Genomic DNA, 23,128 nt, shown 5'->3' on the forward strand with positions numbered 1-23,128 from the left:
CATCATAATTTTCTATCTCAGGTGATTTATCACGAAAATCATCCGGGTATGGATGTTACAAAATCATCTGTCTCAGAACAGAATGGATAATTGAGCCATGTATCAAATTTAGCAGCACGTTACTTGTTAACCTCCGATATTCACCATATAAACACTTGTCTTCCAGTAGACTATTTTCACCTGCAACTTCATAAAAGGCTGAGGCACAACATGAACCTCAAGAAGTAAAATAAGATGTATACCAATACCAATAAACTTGAAAACACATTGCATCTTTCTAGAGGGCAGGAAACAAGCCAGTCATATCACCATTTATACATTCCTAGACAATTAAAGCAAAATCTTTTGTTCAGATCACAGAACTCAGCTGAGTCAACTGAATTGCTCCAGTTGAACTAATTGAATTTCAATTACTTAAATCTGTTTTTGAACAGTTTTGTATGATGTTCAAAAGACTGAAGACTTCCTTTGTAAATGGAAGTGTATGTGTGGGGGGACAACAAACAAACTAGCTGTTACCCAGAAAATAACAATGTCTAATAAAATTCGATATACTGCTCTAGAGAAATGTATCTTCTTGTGAAGGCCTCCATTTACTAGAGTGGCACATGAGGGACTTCCTGTGTTAGAATCCTCTTTCCAAGAGAAGTTAAGTAGCAACCCTCATTCTGCATTCTACTAAATTAAAACTGATTTTTTTATCAAAGCCCTGTTTCATCCCCAAAGTTACTTTTGCGTTAGCAGACACAAAATATGCGTGAACTACAGTTTTAGAGAACACAGTGCATATATGCTATTTGTACAACCGCCACTTTATTCTGTTTTTGAATAAGGTATCTACACATTCCAGCACAAGTCAGAACTTCAAATTGTTAAATTAGTTTTTCATTTTCATCCTGTATGTCTTAAAAGTAGCTGCATTTCTTTTTATAACTGGGCATAAAAATGATAGAAGAGACATATTACTCTCAAAGACTAGCCTGCATGTTTACAAAGCACTAAGTATTTTGGGATGGATAGCAGGGGTAACTTAACAGTCAGTTAGGATTAAGTTCTAATCTATCTCTGTTTCCCACAGGATGCACACATCACTTACTCCACCCTCAACTTACCCATCTACAAAATGGATGCAAATCTTACTCCTAATTTGTACATCTCATGAATATTTTTCATAGTTATCACAATTATTGGCTGGATTTGTCTCTGGCTCAGCAAGTTCTTGGATCATTAGAAGCATTGCAAAATCCTCTTCCAGAGAGTTGGCTAAAACAGAAGTTTCATATCCTCTGGTCACCTGTGACTGACCTTAAATTTTAACAATGGAATAATTTATTTATGTAACAGCGCATAAAAGGAATGGACACACAATATACAAAGCCTGTGCATTCGGCAAAAAAAAAAAAAAGTCATGAAGAAAAGCAGAGAAACTAAGTGACTTAAAACTGTTATTTGTTAACCTGCTTTGGAGACTGTGAAAAGTTAATTGTTGAGGAAAAGAAAAACTCAGAGATGAGCTGATCGCTTCTTAAACTAGCAGAAATTGTACCTCTCTTTTAAAAACTATTTTTGTTTATAGGCTTTAAAAAGGGATTACTTTAATTTTTAAAAATAAGCAGTTCCCTCCCTAGTCTCCATATCAGAAAAAGGCCAGATGATAGCATGGAAAAAAGATTAAGCTACTATTTTCAGGCTTGGATTTTTTTATTATAAAGAAACCACAAAGACACACCTCAACTTGGGGCAAAATACATTTTGTAGAGAATCTTATTTGTGAAAACACCATTAAAAATTAAGATGCAACCCACCCTCCTTCTCATATTCCATTCAGGCCCTTGCCTGCGTTACCAGGGCCAGGTCAACATACCTTCTATTTGCATGAAGGCTGTTCTCCATTTGTGCAGAGCACATGCATGGCAGAACCAACATCAAAGCTAGCGGCCAGATTGTTTCAACTAATCGTTACTCATCATTTTGTCAGGACAAACTGATAAACATCTGTGACAAAGAAAATATGCAAGACATCTTCCACAAAAAAGGTCACTTCATTAGGGATGAGTCCCAATGCACACATAGATATACATCAGACATATGAAAGCTGCAGATGTGCTAAATGACTTACCACCATTGTGTCCGCAGTCAGGAAGTGTTTGGGGGAGTATAGGGCGTCTTCTTTCTCTACAGTACAGCTCAGCCCTAGAGATTTACTGTAGGACCCATATTCTGCCTGAATTTAAGCCTGTAAGAATTGTACCGTAGCAATCAATGGCAGAAAGAAGTCAGGAATGCTTACAGACTATTTTAATGAAATAAGTAACAATCTTGTGATATCTCGCTATACGTGAACTTCTGACTCCTATTTACCTCTCCTGAATCAAGCCACCAAAGCCTTTACTCAAGAATGCCAAACAAACTAAAGGGGGTAAGTTCTTAAGAAACAGGAGGTGGAGATGACAAAAATAAAGTGACAGCCAAGTGAAAAGTTATGTGCAGAAAGATCTTGCAATTCCTTTAAAAGCATGAGGAAGACAATGAAATCAAGGAGGCTTCCCCACACGCACACGTGTGTCTGTGTGTAGATGATACTCTAAATAGCTAGGAAGGAAGCCAAGCATTTTCTTACATGGGGCAGAACAATTATTTCTACTGCAAAGATGAAATTTTATGATGTTAATGCAGTTGTAGGGGCTAGAGAGTTAAATAGATCTGCTCTGCCTATAAATTTCAGGGTTCCTGCGTTCTAGATCCATCTTTGATGCTAGCCTGTTGTATAAACTTTGGCAATTCACTTCAAGTAGAAATTGCGTTTATCATTTGCGTGCTGGAAAAGTGAGTTCTGATGATGCATGATATGTTAATGTGAGAAAATAAGAAAAATTTTTTTATGGTGAGTATTTCAAAACTGTCCCCCCAATATTTTTTCTCATTTGAACTAGAAATGTGCATGAAAGAAGCCTGGGTCTAGCAGATTATTCCCTCACCCCCATTTTTTTCCAAGATCTTCTTACCCCCAAAATTCCATTTTGGAACAGATCTGAAATGTTTCACTCAAAACTGGAAAAAATATTACTACTTCAAAAATTTGACCTACATTTTAAGGAAGTGACAAATAGAAAATATCATCACAAAGAAAAGTTGAAAATTCCTACTTATCACAATACAGAAATAAATGTACATTAGGTTTAAGTTTTAAATTAAATTTAGGTTTTTTATTTCTTGCCTGAATTTGCCAGATTTGACTCATTATCAGAAAAATTCAGTCCACCTGAATCTCTGCTTTCATTACTATTTATGCAAAACACAAACAAAAAAACTTACCATCTCTAATTCCAAAATTTTAGTGCAACCCAACACTTAAGGAAACCCTGTGAAGCTTTGATATAAAACTTAACAGAAATAGCCCCATCTGTTTACACCGGTTTGAAGTTGGCAAGTTTGGAACAAGATATTATGCTTCTGCTTTTCTCCATCACTTACGCTACAACCGACAGAGCACTGGACATGACAGATTTTTTTTTAGTACTGGCAGAAGTTACTATAGCAGCTGCACTGGTAATTACGCTGGTAACTATGTCCTATGAATCACATTCCTCTTTAAGTCCCCTGCCCAAGAACTGTCCTCACTTTCATCTTCACTACTTAAACTGTCAGACTTGAGAACACTCACCTCTACCGCAGCAGGTTTAGTACAACATGCCCTTTCTACAGTAGGTGCTTCTTATTTTGAGTGTAAAAAAGAAATACGTTCTGTTCCTTTGAGGCACTTTCTCTGAATCAAAACCTAACCATAGTGTAAGGTACAAAACCTGGAAGCACATTTCTTGTTTTTTTTCCTCCCCTTGGATAGGGTAGAGCCAGTCAAATATTGCTGAAAGTTTTTTTTAAGTCCTAGTTCAACAGTAAGACTCCTTTAATGTCAAATACATTCACAGGCCTGGATGACCAACAGCAGTAAGAATAGCTGAATACTCAGTTACAAAATATGTAATATGTATACAAAAAACTGGAATTGTTGCTCTTTGCTAACCACATAATTATTTTTCATTGCTTAAACTCTGTAGGGGAATCTTTAAGCTAACAAGATAAAGTATCACAGCCATAGAAAAAGCACTTATCTGTGATGACATCAGCCTATCTTCATAACAATAATAAGATGATTAATGCTTCAGAAAAGAAATACAAAGAAATTTGCCAATTTATATGAAGAATGGCTTGGTTACCTAGAGAACGTCAAAGGATAAACCTAATGAATACTCTTAAGTATTCTTTTCACAAAAAGGGACAATGTACAATGCATCTTTAAAAAAGAAAACCAAATCCTGTCCTAAATACACCACAAGTACAACAAATAGTTTTGGCAGAACAGAAAACACATTTGACAACAGAAAACTGGGAAAAAAATGGGTACTGCAAAAGATTGCAGAAAACTTTTTTAAAAATAGTATACAAGTTGTGGAAGGTTTACAAATAGATACCGACCAGTTTATTACAGACCAGCAAAAATGTGTGCAACTTCACTACTAGGCTTCACCGGCCTGCCTGATATTGTATAGATGAAAAGGGAGAGAGCATCCTACACTAAACTCTGGAAGAGAGAGCAGTTTTGACACATACCGGAAACACTATAATTGCATGCTAAAGACAATTAATGGGAGGCGCACTGTCAGATTGAGAAACCAGTATGTGTGATGACACTGTTGCTTTATTACCTTCCGATACATGTATTCGACACCAAACAGATGAAGTACACATTCTTTTCCCAACACGACGGAGCACTACTAATAGCCGTTATGGATACGACACGAAATAAGGCAGTGATGGCAAACAACTGGCACCACAGCCAAACACAGCCCTGATAGCTGTGGGTTGGCAGTGGTGACAGTACTACAACAACACCAGAGAGAGAAAAGTGTGCCATCCCTGGAACAGAGCGGGACAGCCAACAACAACAAACAGTACTGCTAGCTCGTGTAGCCCAGAGAACAAACTACATGTACAGAAATGTAGGAACTCTTAATGAGAAACATAGGAAGACCAGACATTGTTATTGTAATGCTATGTTCATTTAAAAAATGTTTTTCATTAACACGCTGCCTTCTGTGTAGAATTCTGAAAAACGTTTCTTAAACCATGTTTACTCAAACTTCATTGAACAGAGTTTTATACAAAGTATCCCCACATTACAGAGAAGGAAAAATAAGACACAAAGAAAATGTTTTTTTTCCAAGAAAGCCTGAAGCATAATAAAAGGAAACTTGAAACAGTCATGCTATTTCTTCAGTAGTGGACTGAAAAAATAAAATAAAATAAAAATCAGGAACTTGTCTCATTTTTTTCACTGGATGGATCCCTCTTTCATTGCACTTTTTTTTGCCAGCACTTCCCTCTGGAATGTAAGGGAGATTACAATCAGAAAACAAAACAGTGCAGAGTATCCTAATTCCTCTTATATACGATTTTGCAAGTTTAAGAGTATTTCTGAAGACTAGACTATAACATATTAGTTCATTCCACACACAAATTAATTTCTTCTTCACCTAGTTTGTTAAAAGTTCCTTCCCATTCTATACATTGCTTTAAATAACCTCTCTGCATTCTTGTCTGAGCTTCCCAGTTGTATATTAGTCTCTTATAACTAGAGAACAGAACATTGTGACACAACTATGCGGTATTTGCGAGCAATTAATGTAGAAACCAATGGGAATCACTCACATGCTAGAGCAATTATACACCAGTCCCAAAAGTCAGCCCTAGAAATTGTATTGTTTTGAACTTGTCTAACTCCCTTGAAGGACTGCTTACATCAAAAATTCTGAGCAAATATCAGCAGACAAGAACATCTCTGGATCTAAATTTGACCCTCCTGCTTGTACCTTGCTAGCCACTACTGACCTGGGATAGATTTGAACAAGCGAACTAGAGACAAAAGGCACACTACAAACATCCAAGTCTCTTAAAATGGTGGTATGCTCCAGTGTTTATTTGCCCAAAGACTTCAGCTTTTTATTTTTCCTTTTTTTTTTTTTTTTTAATTCTGTCTATAGCACTGCCATATTGATTTTAAGGATCTCGGAGTATAAATCTGTGTTGTCAGAAAACTTAGTTATAGTTTCCCCATACACATTTTTGTTCCTTTAGCCCAGCATTCCTTGATACTCGTGATCAATATCATTGTAAATTCCCATTAATGACCAATTATCCAGCTACACTGGGGGGGTAAGGGCAGGGAAGAGCAGCAATTTAAGAGCAGAATTTTCTCTTTCCAGTTATCGGATCTACATACACAAGAAATGACAAAAGAGGATGTTACACAAAAAATGAAGGAATGCATTGTTTAGATGCAGTAGGGGCAAATAATACTCCTTTGTAGATCAGCTGATATCTTATAAGCCACAAAAGCCAGTCTGGAGCTCATTTCAGCCAATGCTCAACTAGTCAGTAACTTTCCAACATAAGAAATTCTACTGGCTTCTATATTATGAACCATACACTTAGGGTACAGGTGGCCTTCATAAAAAAACTTGTCTTGATCTAGGACTGCAGTATTTCACGTTAAAAAAAAAAAAAAAAAAATAGATGCACAAGACTCTCTGTAGCAAAACACTAATTCTGGATGAGGTGACCTGAAATCACCTAATTAGTCAAACCAGCAGCAACACCAAATAGCTCTTAATGCTAGATCAGAACATATCTAAAAGATAATCACATAGAAGCACATGAAAACCTAATTCAGTCCCAGGAATAATTGAAGAGCTTCTTTATCTTTTAGAAGGAGTATTTTCAATATTTTAAATTTTGGCCCAGGATGCTGAAGTATAACAGCCAGCTTCTGCATGCAAACTTGCATTTACAATTCAATGCCCATAAAATTATTTATAGATTATTTTGAGTAACAAGGAAATTGGACAAGTATGGGAACCATTAACCAAAAAAAAAAAAAAAAAAAAAAAAAATCAAACATCAACTGCAGTGACTCTCATACTCACAGTGTTAACTTCTTTGTACTCAGGTTTTGAAAACCAGAACATACCAACATGAATGGGAGAATATTTTCATGTTCCAGTGGGAGACTGACCATTGGACTGGTGGGAAGCTAGTTTTTAGTTTTGACTAGCTGTCAAGACGCCGACAAGAGAGGATTCCATACATTTTGTTAGTACAGTATTTCCTGATTACCGATGTCTAGAACAGACACAGTTGACAGCTTTATTCATGAAAACGCATAACAAGAAATACTCCAACTAACTCTTCTTAATTTTGCTTCATCACGATGCAACAGCTTCTTCCCCTATTACAAAGGGGAGAAAACTGGATCCTTAATTTAAATGCCATAATCATATCAGTCTTTTAAGCTGATTTACCTTTTCTTTTATCCTAAATCTAATAACCAATCCATTGGTCAGAGATTTAAAATATATATATATATATATATACTACACACATATATTTTTTATTATTATTATAAAAGCTGTACCTCCAAAAGTGTTATTTAAAATGCATTTACCATCATGACCGGTTGCTCAGATATTTAGCCTTTGGAACATTTCCCTTCATTTTAGTCCTCCCAACAGTTTTCAAGACTTCTACAATTCCTGTAATAAGAGCAGTGTGTGCATGCATGGGGAAGTGGGAAAACCAACACCTTTAAACATATTTTTTTAAATAAACTTCCCCCAGTATTTTGGAGAACAACTTACAACTTTATATATTCAAACATAATTTGAACTTACAACTTGTTCTCACTTGAGCGGAAACGAAGAAGAAAGTCTTTCTGCATTCTCAGAAACTTTTTTTTTCTAAATGATGCTGGTTTAGTTAATTCTTACAGACACTTGGTTTCCATGATAAAAGCTCTTTTCCAAAGGTCTTCGCCTGTGCCATTAAAACCGTCAGACCAAACCTTCTTTTATGAAGCCTCAGCCCAAGGACCACTTTTGTTCACACCTGAAAAGAAGATTTTAAAATAGAGCAAAAATAAAATTCAGATTGATCCAGAAGTCCTAAACACTTTGCAAACTTTATGTTTTAAACCAATTACCCTAACTTTTGTCCTGGTGAAGCCAGTGCCACAGAACAGTGTTGACTTGTCCAAGGGCAGAACCACGCTACAGACAAAGCAGAAATCCAGTGGCTCCAACAGCTAAATCCTATGAGGCCCTAAATCAGCACAAAAATATTTGTCTGTTGCAAAATACCTGTGCTACCAACTGCAAGTTACATTTGTTGTTACCTTTAAGCCGGATCCACCTTGACCTCTCTCCCAACTCACAAACACTCTCACAGAATTCATGCTTAGGTGTCAATACAAATGATGCGGGTAAAACAAGACAAGAAAATCCCCACCCTACCCTGCAAAGCATCACGGTTTCCCAGCAATCCTCGTCTTTTTTGCTAGCACCAAGTACTTCGAACAAGTCACGCGGACTTTTGCGAGCCCTCAAGTCTCCCCCCGACCACCTGAGGTGACGGCGAGGTTAACGAGTCCACGGAAATGCCGGTGGCTCTGCGCGAAGGGACGAGCTGGACGGGGCGCGAAGCAAACGAAGCGCGTTTCATCTACCACCTGCCGAGCCCGGGGAAAGCGGCTGGACAAACCCAAGTCTCGAGCGAGCGAGGGAGCGCGCAGCGGCGCGCGTGGCGTGTCACCGCCGCCGGGACACCGGCGGCTCCGACGCTTGACGCAGGCGGCAAGCCTTGCCGGGGCATGGTTAGTGCTTCCCTTCAGAGAGCTGCCTGGAAAAAGGATACAGAACAGAAACAGGCGAATATACCTCTTATTGGCCACGCCAACCCTTCCCCACCGCCGGAACCAGCGACGGGAGGCGAGAGGCGGCAGGGCCCGGGGTGACGCTGCCGCTCGGGGCAGCGACAGGCGCCTCCACAGCGAGGGAACCGGCCCGCGACGCTTCGTGACCCCCCTCCTCCATTTTCCCGCGCGCCCTCAGCAGCCGGGGCCTCTCCCCACAGCATCCCCCCCCCCCCCCGCCCCGACTCGCGCAGCCAAAAATAAACGAATAAATAAATAAAAAGAGCGAGGGGAGAGGCGGCCCCGAGTGCCGGCCGCCGCCGCCCCTGAGGAACGGCGGCCGCCCCTCCCCCGCGCGCCTGCCCGCCCCTCAACGGCCGGCGGCCCGCGCGCGCCATTCCCCGCGCCCGCGCTCGCTCCGCTCCGCTCCGCACCTTTCCCTCCCTCCTGGCTTCGCGCCCCTGCCCGGCCGGCTCTAGCGCCGCTCCCCGCCCCGCGCCTCGGCGCCTCCCCCAGGATCCGGAAGGCGGGGGAGCGGAGGAGGGAGGGTGGTGTTGGGGGGGGGGGGAAGAAAGAGGAGGGGGGGGGCGACGGGAGAGCGCGCCCCATCCCCAGCGCGGAGCCGCCGCCGCTCCTTCCCCAGCAGCCACCAGCACGGAATGATCCTCCGCTCCCAGCCGGGCTGTCCCCCTGGCCGGCTTCGCCGTTCTCTCATTGGCTCCCGCCGCCCTTTTGCCCGCCCCATTGGCTCCGGCCGCCAGTTGCGGCGCGGCGGTTGGCGGGCGAGGGCGTCAATCAAGCCGGAGCCCGCGGGAGCGCCCGCCTCCGCAGCTATCAGGTTAGTGTTCGCCGCGGTGCTGGGGCTCGGGATTCCGAGCGGAGCTGGTTGCGCCCTCAAAGTCCCTCACCGCGCTGGCGTTGGGGGGGTCTGCATCGGTGTCGGTGCACGAGCGGGGCCGGCGACAGCGAGCCACTCCTGCCAGCCACGGACATGGACATGAAGAAAAGGATCCACTTAGAGCTGCGGAACAGGACGCCCTCAGATGTAAGCAATGCAAAAAAAAAAAAAAAAATCCATCCCACATTTTTTTTTTAAAAGGGGGGGGGGAGTGTGTTCAACCCCCCCCCCCGGCGAGGTTTGGGGGTGCAGTGGCAAGGGGGTGGGGAAGGTGCCAGGCGGCGCGGGGGCCGCTGCTGCCCTTGAGGTGCCTACCTGTGTGTGTATGTGTCCGTGCACCCAATTTGGGGTGCCCGAAGGCGCACGCGTTATGGTCTAGGGGGAAACTATAAGCCGCTCCTGACTCTGCTGGTGTGAAATGCATTAAAGGGGCTTGCAGTGCATTAAATAAAAATAAGTTGGTGCTCCTCTCTGGCGTGTTTAGTTTGCAAATATTTGTACTGGGTGCTGGGCAGGGAGAGACAGACAGAGACTGTGAGTGAGTTGCAAATGGTTTAGTTTAAAGTGCGTCTTCATTTCTTTGCAGTGATCAGGCAAGAGAGACTGGGGAGCCATATTTGTAACTTTGTAGTCCTCATGAACGCGCCCTTTCTCTCTCTCTCCCTCTCTCCAGATGCTGAGAAGATTAAAAAAAAAGAATTTTAAACAAATGGTTAGCGTTTTTAGAGATCTGATATCGCTGCCGGTAGCGTAAGCGCTGAATTAAAAAAAATCGCAAAAAATAAATGCACTCTCCACCCCCCTCCATCCACACACACATACACACGCACACACACAAAAAGGCTGGCTGCGTGTGTGTGTGCGCGTGTTTTTTGTTTTTTTTCGGGGGCTTTTTCTCCCCCCCCCCAACCACCCCCCCCTCCTCCCTTTCCTCGGGGTTGGACTTAAGGTTGTTGGTGCAGCGTCTGCCTGAATAAAGGAGAACAAGAAACTTTGTCAGGACAAAAATAGTCCGGCGGGGGGGGGGGGGGGGAGAGGGGGGTGCTCGGATGCATGCGGGCACCGCGCTGCCGCGGTGGCACCGGAGCGGCGGCGGCGGCGGGTCTCGAACTCGCGGCGCCGCGGAGGCGGCAGCGCGGCGGCGGCGGCCGCTCCCGCCTCGCCCGCGGGCTGCGCCAGGAGCGCGGCCCGCGGGGAGGCTTCGGCGCGCGGGCAAGTCGCGGGGTCAACGGCGCGGCCGGGCCGGGCTGGCAGCGGAGCCCGCCGGGCCGTTACATAATGGCTCGGGCGCTCCCGCGGCGCCGTGTGCGCGGGGAAGGGGAGGAGGAGGAGGAGGCAGCGGCGGCGGCGGGCGCCCCCCCCTCTCCTTTCCGCGCACCGGCTCCGCGGCCGCGAGTGAATGGGAACATACCTCTCCGGGGAGCGAGTGTGCGCGGCTTGGGGGGGGGGCTGGACGCGGCCTCGCAGTTTTTTTATTTTTTATTTTTTTCCGCCCGCCAGGAAAATGTCTGACGGACAAAGATGGGCAGATTTATGTAACCTTGCTCTTTAAACTTTAAAAAGTCCTAGGCGAGGAGGAGGAGGAAGAGGAGGGAGGGCTCTCGCCGAAGCGGCGCACGGGCCCGCCGCGGCCTTTGCGCGCCCGCGGGGGGCTCATTGTTCGGGCGCGGCCAGCGGGGCGCCGACCGGCCCCCGACCAGCCGCCCCCGTCCCGGCGCCTCTGAGGGGCGGCCGAAACCCCCCCCCCCACCCCCTTCCCCTTCCTCCTCCCCGCGAGCCCCTTCCCCGCTCCGTCTCCTCGCGGCGGCAGCGCCACCGTCCACCCGAACTAGGACGCGGCGCCATGTTTCCCCCCCCCCTCCCCCGCCATCCTCCTCCCTCCTCCCCTCACGAGCTGCCCAGCAAGGAGAGACCGGTCGGGCGGCGGGTACCGGGCCGCCACCACGGCGGCAGCCCCCCGGCAGCAGGGCCGGGCCGGGTTTGGCCACCTCCCGCTGCCGGTTACAGAGGAAGAGGCCGGCGGAGGCCGCGTCTCGGTGTCGAACTGCGCCATGAGGCGCCGAGGAGGAGGAGGGGGGGGAAGGGAGGGCGTTTTCCTGAGGGGGCGAGGCGCCTCGGGGCGGCCGAGCGCAGGGGGCCGCCCGCCGCCTCCAACATGACTGCCCGCGTCCCCGTCTGCCATTTTGTCCCCGCTGTCGCCGAGCGCAGGGAGGGAGGCGGCTCCTAACGGCAACAACAAGAGCCAGGAGGGTTGGGGGGGGGGAAGCGGCGTTTGGGGTGTTTTTTCTCCCCCCCCCCCCCCCAACTCGGGCCGGGTCGGAGCAGCAGCGCCGCCGAGGCCAGAGCAGGCCCGGCCCGGCCGCCGGTGCGGAGCGGGGCCCGCGGGGCGCGGAGCCTTTGGAGGCGGCTGGAGGCTCCTGCGGCAGCTTCCGCAGGGAGGGAGCGCGGTACTGACGAGCTGGGAATACGCCTTCTTCCTGGGCAGGGCCCTCCGGGAAGGTAGGTCTCCACTTCCCCCCCCCCACCTTATTTATTTATTTATTTATTTATCTATTTATTTATCTATGTATTTATTTATCTATCTATTTATTTATTTATTTAGCTTTTTACTGATTAATCCGTCAGCGCCCATTTACGCGCCCCACTTTACACGCAGAGCCGAGGTGTAAAGGCCCGAAGACCTGGCAGGTGCAAGCGGGACGTTTTCTTTTTTCCCCCTGCTTAAGCTTCGGTTGGGTTTTCGCTCGGCTCTGGCTCCCCGGCGGGACAGAGCTGAGCGCGCCTCGACTGCGGTGGTGTCTCGCTGTTCCTTCGTAATTCGGAGCGATCTGGGATTAAGAAACCGAGGCCAAAGCAGTTGGTCGTAAAATAATGCTTGTCTGACCTGTCTTTTTTTTTTTTTTTTAACCTGTTAGTCTTTAATTCTGTCAGTGAGTTGCATGGATTGGACTTCTTGGGTAGCAAATGTGATCATAGTCGTTGTAAAGCTACATATTTCTGTTTTCATACAAAGGGGGGAAAGTCAGTTGGGAGTGCTGTTCTTTTTAGCATGGGTTTTGTAAAATCGTCAGTTATAGGTGCATGCATAGGCTGTTGTGTCATGGAGAATTAAGACAGTGTCCAAACTGTACACTGAAATACTTTATTTTAATAAAGTTTAGCTAAATCCAGCTAGTGCTTTTGGTAAAATGTCCAAAGCTGAGTTTTAGAAGTGATCCTGATGCCAGTATTTAATTTATTCATGGATTTTAGTATTTCAACATGAACAGAACAGTTCTGTAAATTGTCTTTATTAGTCTGTGCTTTGATAGATATGCAGTGTTTCTCGTATGTCCTGTGGCGATCATTATTTCCATGTTTCAAAGTTAGTATAAACACATCCTGGAAAAAAAAAAACCACAAACCCTCTGCTTGCCCAAATAGAAGTAAATGGATGTGTCTTGGAGCTTCTGCCCTGTATGCGCCTAAGTTTTGCGGTGCATCTTACAGTTAATGTATTCAGTTATCAGTTTGCAGTACCAAAACTTTTTCTGTAAATCAAAGTTAGATAAGAGAATGTTGATAAGTTTTACTTCTTTCTGAACTTACATTAATATTTTAGAATTTGAGATGGGCAATACAGTACTTGTGTAGAATACTGCTTAATACTATGCAACATAACTGGCTACTTTGAAGTGTTAAGTCATATAATCCTGTAGGGTCAATATACGTATCAATTAGCAAAACTATTTAATAAAGATGTCTGAAAGTGGATTGTATAGTGGATTGTATAGCTATTTCTTTCTCAGCCTCTTTTTTTTAATTCTCCCTTCATTTTTATGTGAATTCGGTATTGGTGAGAAATCTAGGGTTTTAGTGCCTGAAATTTGTTTTTTTTTTTCCTGTGTATTGGACAGTCAGAGTTGAGCCTGTGCGTCTATTTCCTGCTTTGCCCAGATATTTCAACTTTTCTTTTTATTCCATTACATCTAACAATCACTTAAGGTGGTGCATTTACCATAGCCTTCATCACTTTGCTTATCGGACTTGTGACGTTAGTTTTCTGTTATAAATAACTACCTGCTAGAAATTGGTCAGGTACAGTTATTTTCCGTAAGTTTCCTCCAGACTCATCAGATAACGGTAATAAAACTACTGACCTCCACAGAGATGATGTTCACCTGAGCAATCTGTGGGCTTTTTCATTTGTATTGTGAAAAGCACAACTCATTAGTAAAATACAAAGAATATAAAACAATTTCACTACTAACGCTCTTCTCAGCTGTGTGACATAGGGGTAGGTTTTTGAAATTGTGCACAAAACTTCATCTTCTGTGGTTTAGAGCTACCATGCTGGTTTGTTTAGCCTGAGGATTTTTTGCTGCTTCTAAGAGAAGTTTTATCAGCTCAAAATTGTGAAAGTAATAAAATACTGACAGTAGTAATATTGGGTATTTCTTGTACTTCTTTAACTCTCTGTTGCATTTTAAAAGTCATTTAACAGTCTGATTTCTCTCTGGTTTTCTGTAGATTTTAACATTAAAGGGAAATACAGTGCAAGCTTCTATGTTGTTTCAGAAGAAGAACATAAATAGCAAGACTCTTTTTTCCCCAAGCTAGTTCCTTGCTGTGATGTGTGCTGTAACAGTGGAGAGTTTAAACTGATACACATCTCTTTAGACACTTGTGTTTAAAAATATATTTTGGTGTTGTAACTGGGTATAGGCATACAAATATTTTTACCTTCCCCAAGCTGAATAACCTCAAAATAGAAGGGGAGTGTACTCTAGGTTTGAAACAAAGCGGAACAAGCCATGTTGTCTGGTAGTGTCTAGGGTGGCATGAGATCAGCACATCCAAACTCTATTCAGCGTGCTCAGACTATCATGAATTTTTGCAGGCTTGAGTCACTTAACCACTTACGTCGCTGATAGAAGGGCACAGCTATAGCAAAGAAATAGCTGGTTTTTTTTTTTTTTGCAGAATTCCCAAGCTTGCGTATTAGCAGTCTTTATAGCTCTGAATTTCTAGTTGCAAACCTTTACAGTAAAATGAGTATCCTGTCACAGCACGCATGTTCATCTTGGAACAACTGCTGCCACAAAAAGCAGGCCTGGAGAAAGTATGTGGTGTCTGAGCTGTCCTCACTGAAATTCAGCCTAATTTCTCCCCTAAGTAGTGGGCTGATCAGTGCAGTATTTGGCAAATCCTCCTCCTCTTTTCTTAAGCTGGATCAAGTTCTAAGCATATGAAAGGAACTGTGTATACAGAATTGAAAAACACCAATACACGGAGCTGAAACTGGTTGTCTCATTTTTCCATTTATCTATGTGATGTTGCTAGAAAGAAGCAACAGTAGATGCATATTTTGTAAACCTTCAAATCCTGGAAATTCCCTTTTGACAAACGATATCTAACACGCAGTCCATGCAGTCACAGTTACACAACCTTTTGGATGATTCAGGTGTGTGTCCAAAATAAGAAAACATTGTTCTGAAAAATGATACTGACTTTATAGAAACGTGTTAAGAACAGATAGCTGGAGTTTAGATGACACCATTGTGTTGTAGTCCATCAGGAAATGCATCTCCCAAAGAAACAAGAGATCTTGTCCTGCTCACCAACTGAAACAAGTTGTTGAAATAAGGGGGGAAAAAAGTACTTGTTAATATAAACCTTCTGGGGCCTAGGCTTGCTAAGGTAAACCTAACTACTATAATCTGTCCTTGCAGCAGGATTTGTACGTTATATATCAGTTGAAAAAATACACCTTTCTATTTTTCTACTTGAAACGTACAGCAAAAGTCTGTGAGTGTTTTCAGGTAACATTAATCACGTGCACAAATTTAGGACTTATAAAATAATTTATCTTTCGCTGTGTTTGAAAGCCCATATTATATACAACAGTGATGCATCTTTCAATGTAAATTGAATTGGTGGCAAATATATCAGTGGTTGTTTTCTTAAATATTTGCAGTCCAGAAGGCTGATGTTGACTAGTTCTTTCTATTTCACGCCATTTGTGGATTAGCCTGTCACCCCCCCGCCCCACCCTCCCTCCCAAAGCTACAGGCAAGTGGGAGAAGCCTGAGAGGTAAGAATTGGACCTGTGAAATAACGAGTGGATGCTATATGTCTTGAATGCTTTTGAATGAATTGAAAGTAAGGCTTTGGTTATGGGTATTGCCCTAAAGGGAGTAGTTCAGGTTTGCAAGCTATGCAGGAGTGTAACACCTCTGCAGTTCCCAGCAGTGTCCTGGGAAGAAGCAGGACTAGCAGAGGGTGGCAGTGAAGGTGATCCTCTTGCTGCTCGCTGCGCTAGGCTTTCCGTTTACAAAGCGTGTGACGGCTTTCAGCAGTCTTGATCGACAGACAGCTCAGCTAGATGAGCCTAACTCTGTGTCTGTAACTAGGGACAGGTCTCAAGTGGGAATAGACAGCATTTATGTTTTTGTGGTGCTTTAGCATGATGGAGGTTTCTCAGCTGTTTCTGTGACACTAGTGGACTTATTCTGCATTTAATTTTTTCCTGTTTTCTTCTCTCTTGCTCTGCTATCCTTCAGACAAAATAGCTAGTAAATTCTTAGCCTGTATTTTTGACTAAGTTGGTAACATCAGTCCTGAAGCTCTTCCATATAGAAGTATGACCTTTGAAATCTGAAAAAACCCAACCTTAGTGGCTTGCCTTTATGCCACTCTGTAAAAGTTGGGCACTCTGTCGGAGCACTAATTCGTCCATCAGCCTAGCCTTTCCCTTCCAAAGCACAAAAAAGCTAGGAAAAGCTTGTCTTTTGCAAGTAGGATTTGTCAATGCATTCTGTAGCAGCTGGCATCTTCAGAGACTGTTCTCAGCATTAAATATTCAGCTTGTGAAATTAGTCTTAATTTAAATGGAGTTTCATATATATAAATATATAGATGTAGATATATCTCTCTAGCAGTCCTTTGTTGCTGAGGGCAATTCAGAGGATGTGCCACTGAGCAAACTAAACAGTTCAGCCAAATACTTAACATTTCTAACTGAAGAATTTTCAAATTAAAGGTGGAATGCAAATATATGTTTTAGTTCTGTTGTATTTAATAATAGCTGGCAGTGAATGAAAAACGCTTTCAATGTGGTATCAGATGTTATTTCTCAAATAGAGAAACTGAGCCAGAAGTAAAGTGACTTGTGCGTGCTATCTGTAGAAAAAGGAGAAGGAAGTGACAATAATGTGAATTTTAAAAGCACTTAATGCAAAGATCAAGCAATTTAATCACTTAAGTATTTGAAACGGTTCTCTCTCCAGTGAAATGTTTTGGGTTTTTACAGTGTTATGCTCTTAACACTAGAAACCAAAACAAAAACTAGCTATATGCTTTTGAATGAAACAGCTTTCTGTGTCTCTAATGTGTGTTCTTGATTTATTAATTAGTGTATTGCCTATGCATATAGCTATTCTGACACTTCCAAATGTGTGAAAGTACATTATGTGACTCATAGGGTTTCTTGTTTGGGGGGGGGAGGGGTTGTCTGTTTGTTTGTTTTTTGAGAAAGACATCCTAACAGTAGATTATTTTTTTTCTGGAAGCTTCTTGCACTGGAGATGCTTCATAGTTAGGTATGAACTTAAGGTGTAGTCAGACTTGTCAAGACTCTCTGCACCTCCACAGCTTATCTATTTCACTTGAAACTTTAGGTTTCTCATAGGTGCATAGTAGAGGGAAGTAAAATTTGTTGGAGCCATATATATTGCTTTTAGGGTCTATAGCAATGCTATGCAAAATATTAGAGAGTATAAAAAGTAAATTTATTGATGTAGAGCCAGATTTTCCTAGGCTATGAAAGCAGCATTAGACTGTCTCTGAACACAGGGCAGCTTCAATAATAATAAGCCATTTTCGTGTCTCTCTTCCCCTGCTTCTTTCCTTTTGCCAGGGTAGAGGCGATGCAGGGTCTCTGATACATGCAGTGTAGCTAAAAGAAGATATTAACTGTGTTCATCTTTGTGAGAGTTGACATAAACAGAGCCTAGCTTCCAGGTTGTGGATTCCTAGCATGGTGTGATCTTCAGCTTGATAGCAGTTTAAAAGGTGGCTTTAAATTTGCTGCTTTACAGCACTGCATTGAACCTGGACGCAGTGATTTGCCTGAACTGCTTGAGTCAAGACTGTGACAGATGCCCACAGAGATGCCATGTTGTCACTGAATCATTCTTGATCCCTTGGCAAATGTTTTCATGCTATTCCGTGGTTGCACCCTCTTCCCAAGTGAATCCTATTGTTAGCCTCCTCCCCTGGCCGTTTTTCAAGAGTACGGTACCCTGTTGATGGGAGGATGCTGCTTCTGGTTTTAGAAGCTGGCTCACAGGCCCTCGCTTTCCCCTAGGCACTCTGCAAGCAGAACAGAAGGCTGGAACGGTTAAAGTCTGAAAACTGTGTATAACTAACATCTAGAAAATATTCTGATTTTCTTCATCGTGTGATTGTTAGATCAACTATATTAAATACAAAGAGTTTGCTAGAGTGTAGTTTACAAACGCAGAGTAAGCCTATATGAGAACCATGGCGTTAGCTGTTTGAAGACAGCACATCCACGTATATTTATGCTTTCAGTGAAAAATACGAGAAGCACAAAAACTGGTATCGGCGTGATGCTGGAGGTTCAGTGTTGGGCTTTTAAAATCCTTCACTGAAATTTGGAAGTAAATGTTGCTGGGGCTTTCCAAGAAAGAGGTGCATAAGAGGAATTTGAATATGAAAGTTTGATGGAGTTGCATCGTTTGGAGAAACCCTAGCTGAAGTTCTAAGCCCGCTAGTAGTCTCATATGTCCTTGTTGCAAAGATTTGGAGTTTCAGCTCAGTTGAACGGATGTAAAATAACTAGAAATTGAGCCTGTTGCCATTGAACCAGACTGCACCAGAAAATATTATGTTCAGAAATTGTTGATTGCCTGGTATCAAAAGGGCCAGTTCCAGAGCGCTGTTGAAAGGGACGCCTTTGTTAGGATTTGGGGAGTGTGCATGGAGGAAATTCTGTAAACTTAAAACTGAACTGCTTTGAAGTCCTGACACGCACCTGGCCTTCAGCTGTGGTGAGATTTTGCATTTGTGCTCGGTATCCATCATGGTGGTAATGGAGTGCTGCTCAAAATTACAAGGTATACGCATTACTTCCATCCATTCTCTTTCCAGCTGTCAGTCACTGCCTCTGCTAATACAGTTCTCAAGTACTCTGGCTGCTAGATATCATGTCCTTATCTCAAGGGAAGTGGTTTGTACTCTGCAGCTGTTTCTTGAGCAATGTTTCTCCCTGCTCCAGGATTTGTAAAGTTCTCTACACAACACAATAATGACTAGAGCCTGTGCAAGGTAAATAATAGTTGGCTAACTAATAGTTTAAGACATTTGCTGTAGGTGATAAAAAATCTGCTTTATTTTTTGTTTTTTTTTTTCATCTCAGATACTTGTAGTAACACTTGAAGGGACATTCCAAAATCCAGAATCAAATGTGGGGTTTGATAAGAAAACAAATCATTGCTGCTGTCACATGGAGTAGGTGCATATAAGCTTTATTCTGGCTTTCTTTTTACGTATGTACGTTGTGGGGGCAAGAAGTTATCAGCAGTGTAGGAATTTTCCCTCGTCTGTTAAATTTTAGGTAGAGAAGAAAATGTTGCGGTTAGATGCTCATCCCAGAGCACCTCCGCTGAGCGATTCTGAGCTGCCCAGAAGGAGCAGCTGAGGATTACCCCTTGGAAGGGGAATCCCGGGTGGCACAGCGCCAGCACAGTCAGTGCCGTGCCACCTGTTTCCTCCCCCCTTCCTCTCTGCGTGTGGGCAGTACGCCAGAGGTAGGAGGGGGCACAGCCAGACCGTGCGTGCTCTGGCAAGCCTGGAAAGGCAGAACAGCTCTTAAGGTGTGTCTTCATTGACATACACCAGCCCAGTAGCTGCTCTAATTTGGGCTAGAGATTATTTTGCATTCCTCTATCTCTTTCCATTTTCCACCATGAGCTGAACTTTGCATAGCCTGGCTCTGTTGCGCATCTGAGTCACAGGGTGCCCTAACATGGCTGAAGATCTATCTTAAATGCAGGTGGGAAATGACATGTGGCGCTATCTTTATTCAGAAAAAATCAGCTCTTCAGACATCCACTGGTTACATTTTGGTGACCATCCTGGAGCAGATATTGCATCATGGCTTTGAGCCTTCAAAGGAGCTTCGGTTTTAGCACAAGGTATTAAATAGGCTGTTTGTTCAAGGGGTTTTGGCCTAGTCACATTCCAGATAATATCTGAAATGAAAATTCATGAAATGTTAGCTCCCTCCAGGAAAAGCAGCTTTGGGGGAGGGTTGTTAAAATTGGGCATGGCCAATATGATATATCCTACATCCTTACCGTGTCTTTTCTGTGCAGTGTTGGAGCTAAGCATGAGTGATGGGCTCTTTGCAAGACTCGAGTGGTATCTTGAGCCTTGACAAACCCACCTCCATCCCCAGCAAATTAGAATGTCATGACTGGAGAGTGGGCTTCTCTTAAACTTCATGGCACAAACTGGGTAAAACCAAAAACCTACGTAGATCCATTTTTTCCCCAGGGATCTTCAAATCTCCAGGAATATAAATCTAGAATACAGTACTACAACTAGAAGGAACACAGTTGCTTGGGAGTCTGGTTGCAATAGGCAAGCAAAGCTCATACTTTCACTCTTTACTGTGGAGTGATGCAGGATTTTGCAAGGACTATGCAGACTTTTGAGGAGAAACTCCCCCTCCCCAGCACAGAAGCCTGAGTGTCATGAAAAAATATTTGTGCATCTAGGAGAGAAAAAAAAAAAACTACCTCTGCTTTCAAAAATAAGGCTGGACTTGGCTTCCGCTTATCACGGCAGACTTCCCTTGCTCTCCCCTTCCATCTTTTCACAGCTCTGCCCTCCTCCAAATGAAGCTTCCATCTGGTTAAGAGGTATGAAAGACTTTAATTCTCTCACTGTTCCCGTGGACCATTTGGTTAGGAGCAGTGGAAGACAAGAGTTAACACCCTCTTTACCTTTACAAGTGCTACATGGTGGGATATTCCTATCCTAGGGATACCATACACAACATACACTTCAGAAGCATCTGATGCGTTGTACTGAAAATGAGATGTTACAGCCTTTGCTCTTCCTGCTTGTAAAGCCAGCAGATTGGTATCTGAACTTGTGAACTTGCCATTTACCTTTTAAAAATTGTATTCACAGCTGTGTCCTTTTGTCACATTATTTGTCACGTTATTAAAAGCCTTCAGTCATAGACTAGAAGTCAGGAGCTTAGTCCCTAGTTCATGGATCTCTCTGCCCAGGGGTTGTAGGCTCTCTGAAGTAGAAACTTTGCCTTTTTAAATGTTACTATACAAATGTAGATTAAAGGTTAAGGTGATAAATATGCTGGATAGTAGTGTGTCTATGTGTAATTCTTGAGTATGTGTTTGTTGATAAGAGTATGGTCACTTCCAGAGAGGCAGACTGCACTGGAAAAGTGAGCCGGGGAAGATCTGTCAGATACCCTGAAGAGTGAATGAGTTGTAGATGTTCCTCGTGATTATGCCCATGAAATTCAGTGGTAACTTACACATGGTTGCCTGTACATATCCTAGGAATAAGCTAGGAGTCTCACAGTACACACTGTGGCTATATTAAGGATACCTTATACGCAGTTGGGAATACAACTTAATACAGTAACCATAGTAGGAAGCAAATAAGAGGCCTTGGTTATCAAGCAGAGAGTAATGCAAAGTGTGATGTCATGAAAGGCCTGGAGAGATATAGGGGATGCTGTAATCCACACTTAACAGCACAACAGGGGATTAACAGCAACGTGATGTCGTGTTCTGAAAGCGTCTGAGAACATCAGAAATAGAAACTAGAATGACCACAGGAGAACAGGTCCAAGGCACATTGTCTAAAGAGTTTGGTGAAGAAGCAGCCATCTACTTGCTTACATATGACCGCTGAAAAGTAGGGAATGATACTAGCAAACAATAAAGCAACACACAAGCAGCAGTACAAAACCAAGCAGGAAGCACAAGCTGGAGCAGATGGCAGCATACTGAATGGAGGAACGGGGCTTTTCTGCTAGGCATTCACATGCAAGTTCTTTCTTAGCTGTTTAGCTAAATATTGGTTTATACACTCTCTTGTCCTTAGAGGATCCTTGTATTGCTGTGTTATCTGTGAGGTTGAGTAGCCTGTGGCATGTTGCTCTTGTGCTGTTTCTTATTATGTAGTAGGTTTTTGGGAAGGAGGTGGAAGAGGTAGGAGGGGACAGGTCATGTGGCCTACTTGTCCTGGTACTTACTCCCATTAGCGCTTTGACTTGCTTACGCATTCTATAGTAGACAACAGTAAGACTGACTATGTACGACTTCTGCAAGTTGGATCTTCCTGTCTTTGGTGTAACCAAGCATGAATTATTTCAGGAAACTTGTTCCCTTAGCCTGTCCACCCAAACAAGTTCAGATTGTCGTCCTTAGTCTGACTGTTCGTCCATATGTCTATAACATTATGCAGATTGAAATGTGATACAACTAAATTGATTGAGACCAGTTGAGGCCCACTCATCCTGCTCAAGAATATAGCAAGACTCAGAAAGGCTGCTAGTGTTGGCTCCTTATATTGGGCAAATGTTTGTGCTGTGTTTTGATGAGAGAACTTGAAGAAAGAGACATGTAAAAATGATAGTCTTACTGTGCATTTTCAGTGTGTTAATGAGAAGTCCAGTAGATGTTTGGAGAGTGATTAATGGTCTGGAATTTTTATAAAGCTATTAGGATGTCAGGAAAACAAACAAGGGATAGATTTACTCCCTCTGTCATACTTTGTGGTAGCGAGCTGTTTTAGATGAAACACAGCTTTACTAAGGTCACCTTTTCGGTACTTTATATATACTTACATAATTGTTTCACTGTCTAGTGTGCCTTACTGTAGTATGCCTGGATAAGGCCCATCATCCTCAGAAGGGGACTGCGTTTTGAGCAGACATCAGTGCAGCAGCCAGCCCCTTGTTTCCCTTGGCGTGCTGCCTGTGGCGGAGCAGTCTCCAGTTAGCAACGGGCAGTGTGCTTGGGGCCTGCAAAAGTAGTGCCCTCTCCTGGATGGGATGTCAGTGTCTGACCAGCTCAGCACTGCAGTTCTCTGCTTACGCGCAAGGTTTAAAGTCCTGAAGAGAAGGAGATGGCAAGTAAACGTGGAGTGGAAGGGGAAGAGAGCGGGATGCACGAGACTGCTGGGTGAGAGGACATGGGCAAACAGCCGTGGATAATTTTAATACTCATAGAAAGTGCATAAGCTGGTGGTAGCTGTTACTGTTTGTACTGCAAAAGAGAACTGGCTACAATGCAACCTTGAGTGTGCACGTTGAAAGGAAGTTGGGAGAAGCCCCAAGCGCCCAGTTCATGTAGCTGTGTTACCTTCATCCTTTTGCACCTGTATATTGTTTTCTATAGTATTCTTGAATCTCTTTGAATCTAAAGCCGCTTTAATTTTAA

The 23,128-nt window shown here is 43.4% G+C and overlaps 1 protein-coding gene and 1 long non-coding RNA gene across 8 annotated transcripts in view; one reads left to right on the forward strand and one right to left on the reverse strand.

Moving 5' to 3' along the window:
• On the reverse strand, positions 1-9,311 carry LOC104139216 (uncharacterized). Of its 7 annotated transcripts, none has more exons than XR_011143828.1 (5): positions 9,178-9,311; positions 8,036-8,730; positions 7,472-7,941; positions 2,120-5,383; positions 4-1,995 (listed from the first exon to the last, which is right to left on the reverse strand). It is a non-coding gene; the product is annotated as an uncharacterized lncRNA (long non-coding RNA). The 7 variants fall into 7 exon arrangements; XR_011143827.1 differs by having other exon boundaries at positions 5-1,305; positions 1,865-5,383; XR_011143824.1 differs by lacking the exon at positions 4-1,995 and having other exon boundaries at positions 4,682-5,383; positions 7,502-7,589; positions 7,728-7,941.
• Positions 9,300-23,128, forward strand: part of ANP32A (acidic nuclear phosphoprotein 32 family member A) — a 23,968-nt gene continuing 10,139 nt past the window's right edge. Inside the window, exon 1 of the mRNA XM_068959049.1 lies at positions 9,300-9,788. Within this exon, the coding sequence (XP_068815150.1) occupies positions 9,735-9,788 (54 nt within the window). The 5' untranslated portion in view covers positions 9,300-9,734. The remainder of the gene's footprint in view (positions 9,789-23,128) is intronic.

Source organism: Struthio camelus, chromosome 12, assembly GCF_040807025.1.
Source record: "Struthio camelus isolate bStrCam1 chromosome 12, bStrCam1.hap1, whole genome shotgun sequence".
Classification (NCBI taxonomy): domain Eukaryota; kingdom Metazoa; phylum Chordata; class Aves; order Struthioniformes; family Struthionidae; genus Struthio; species Struthio camelus.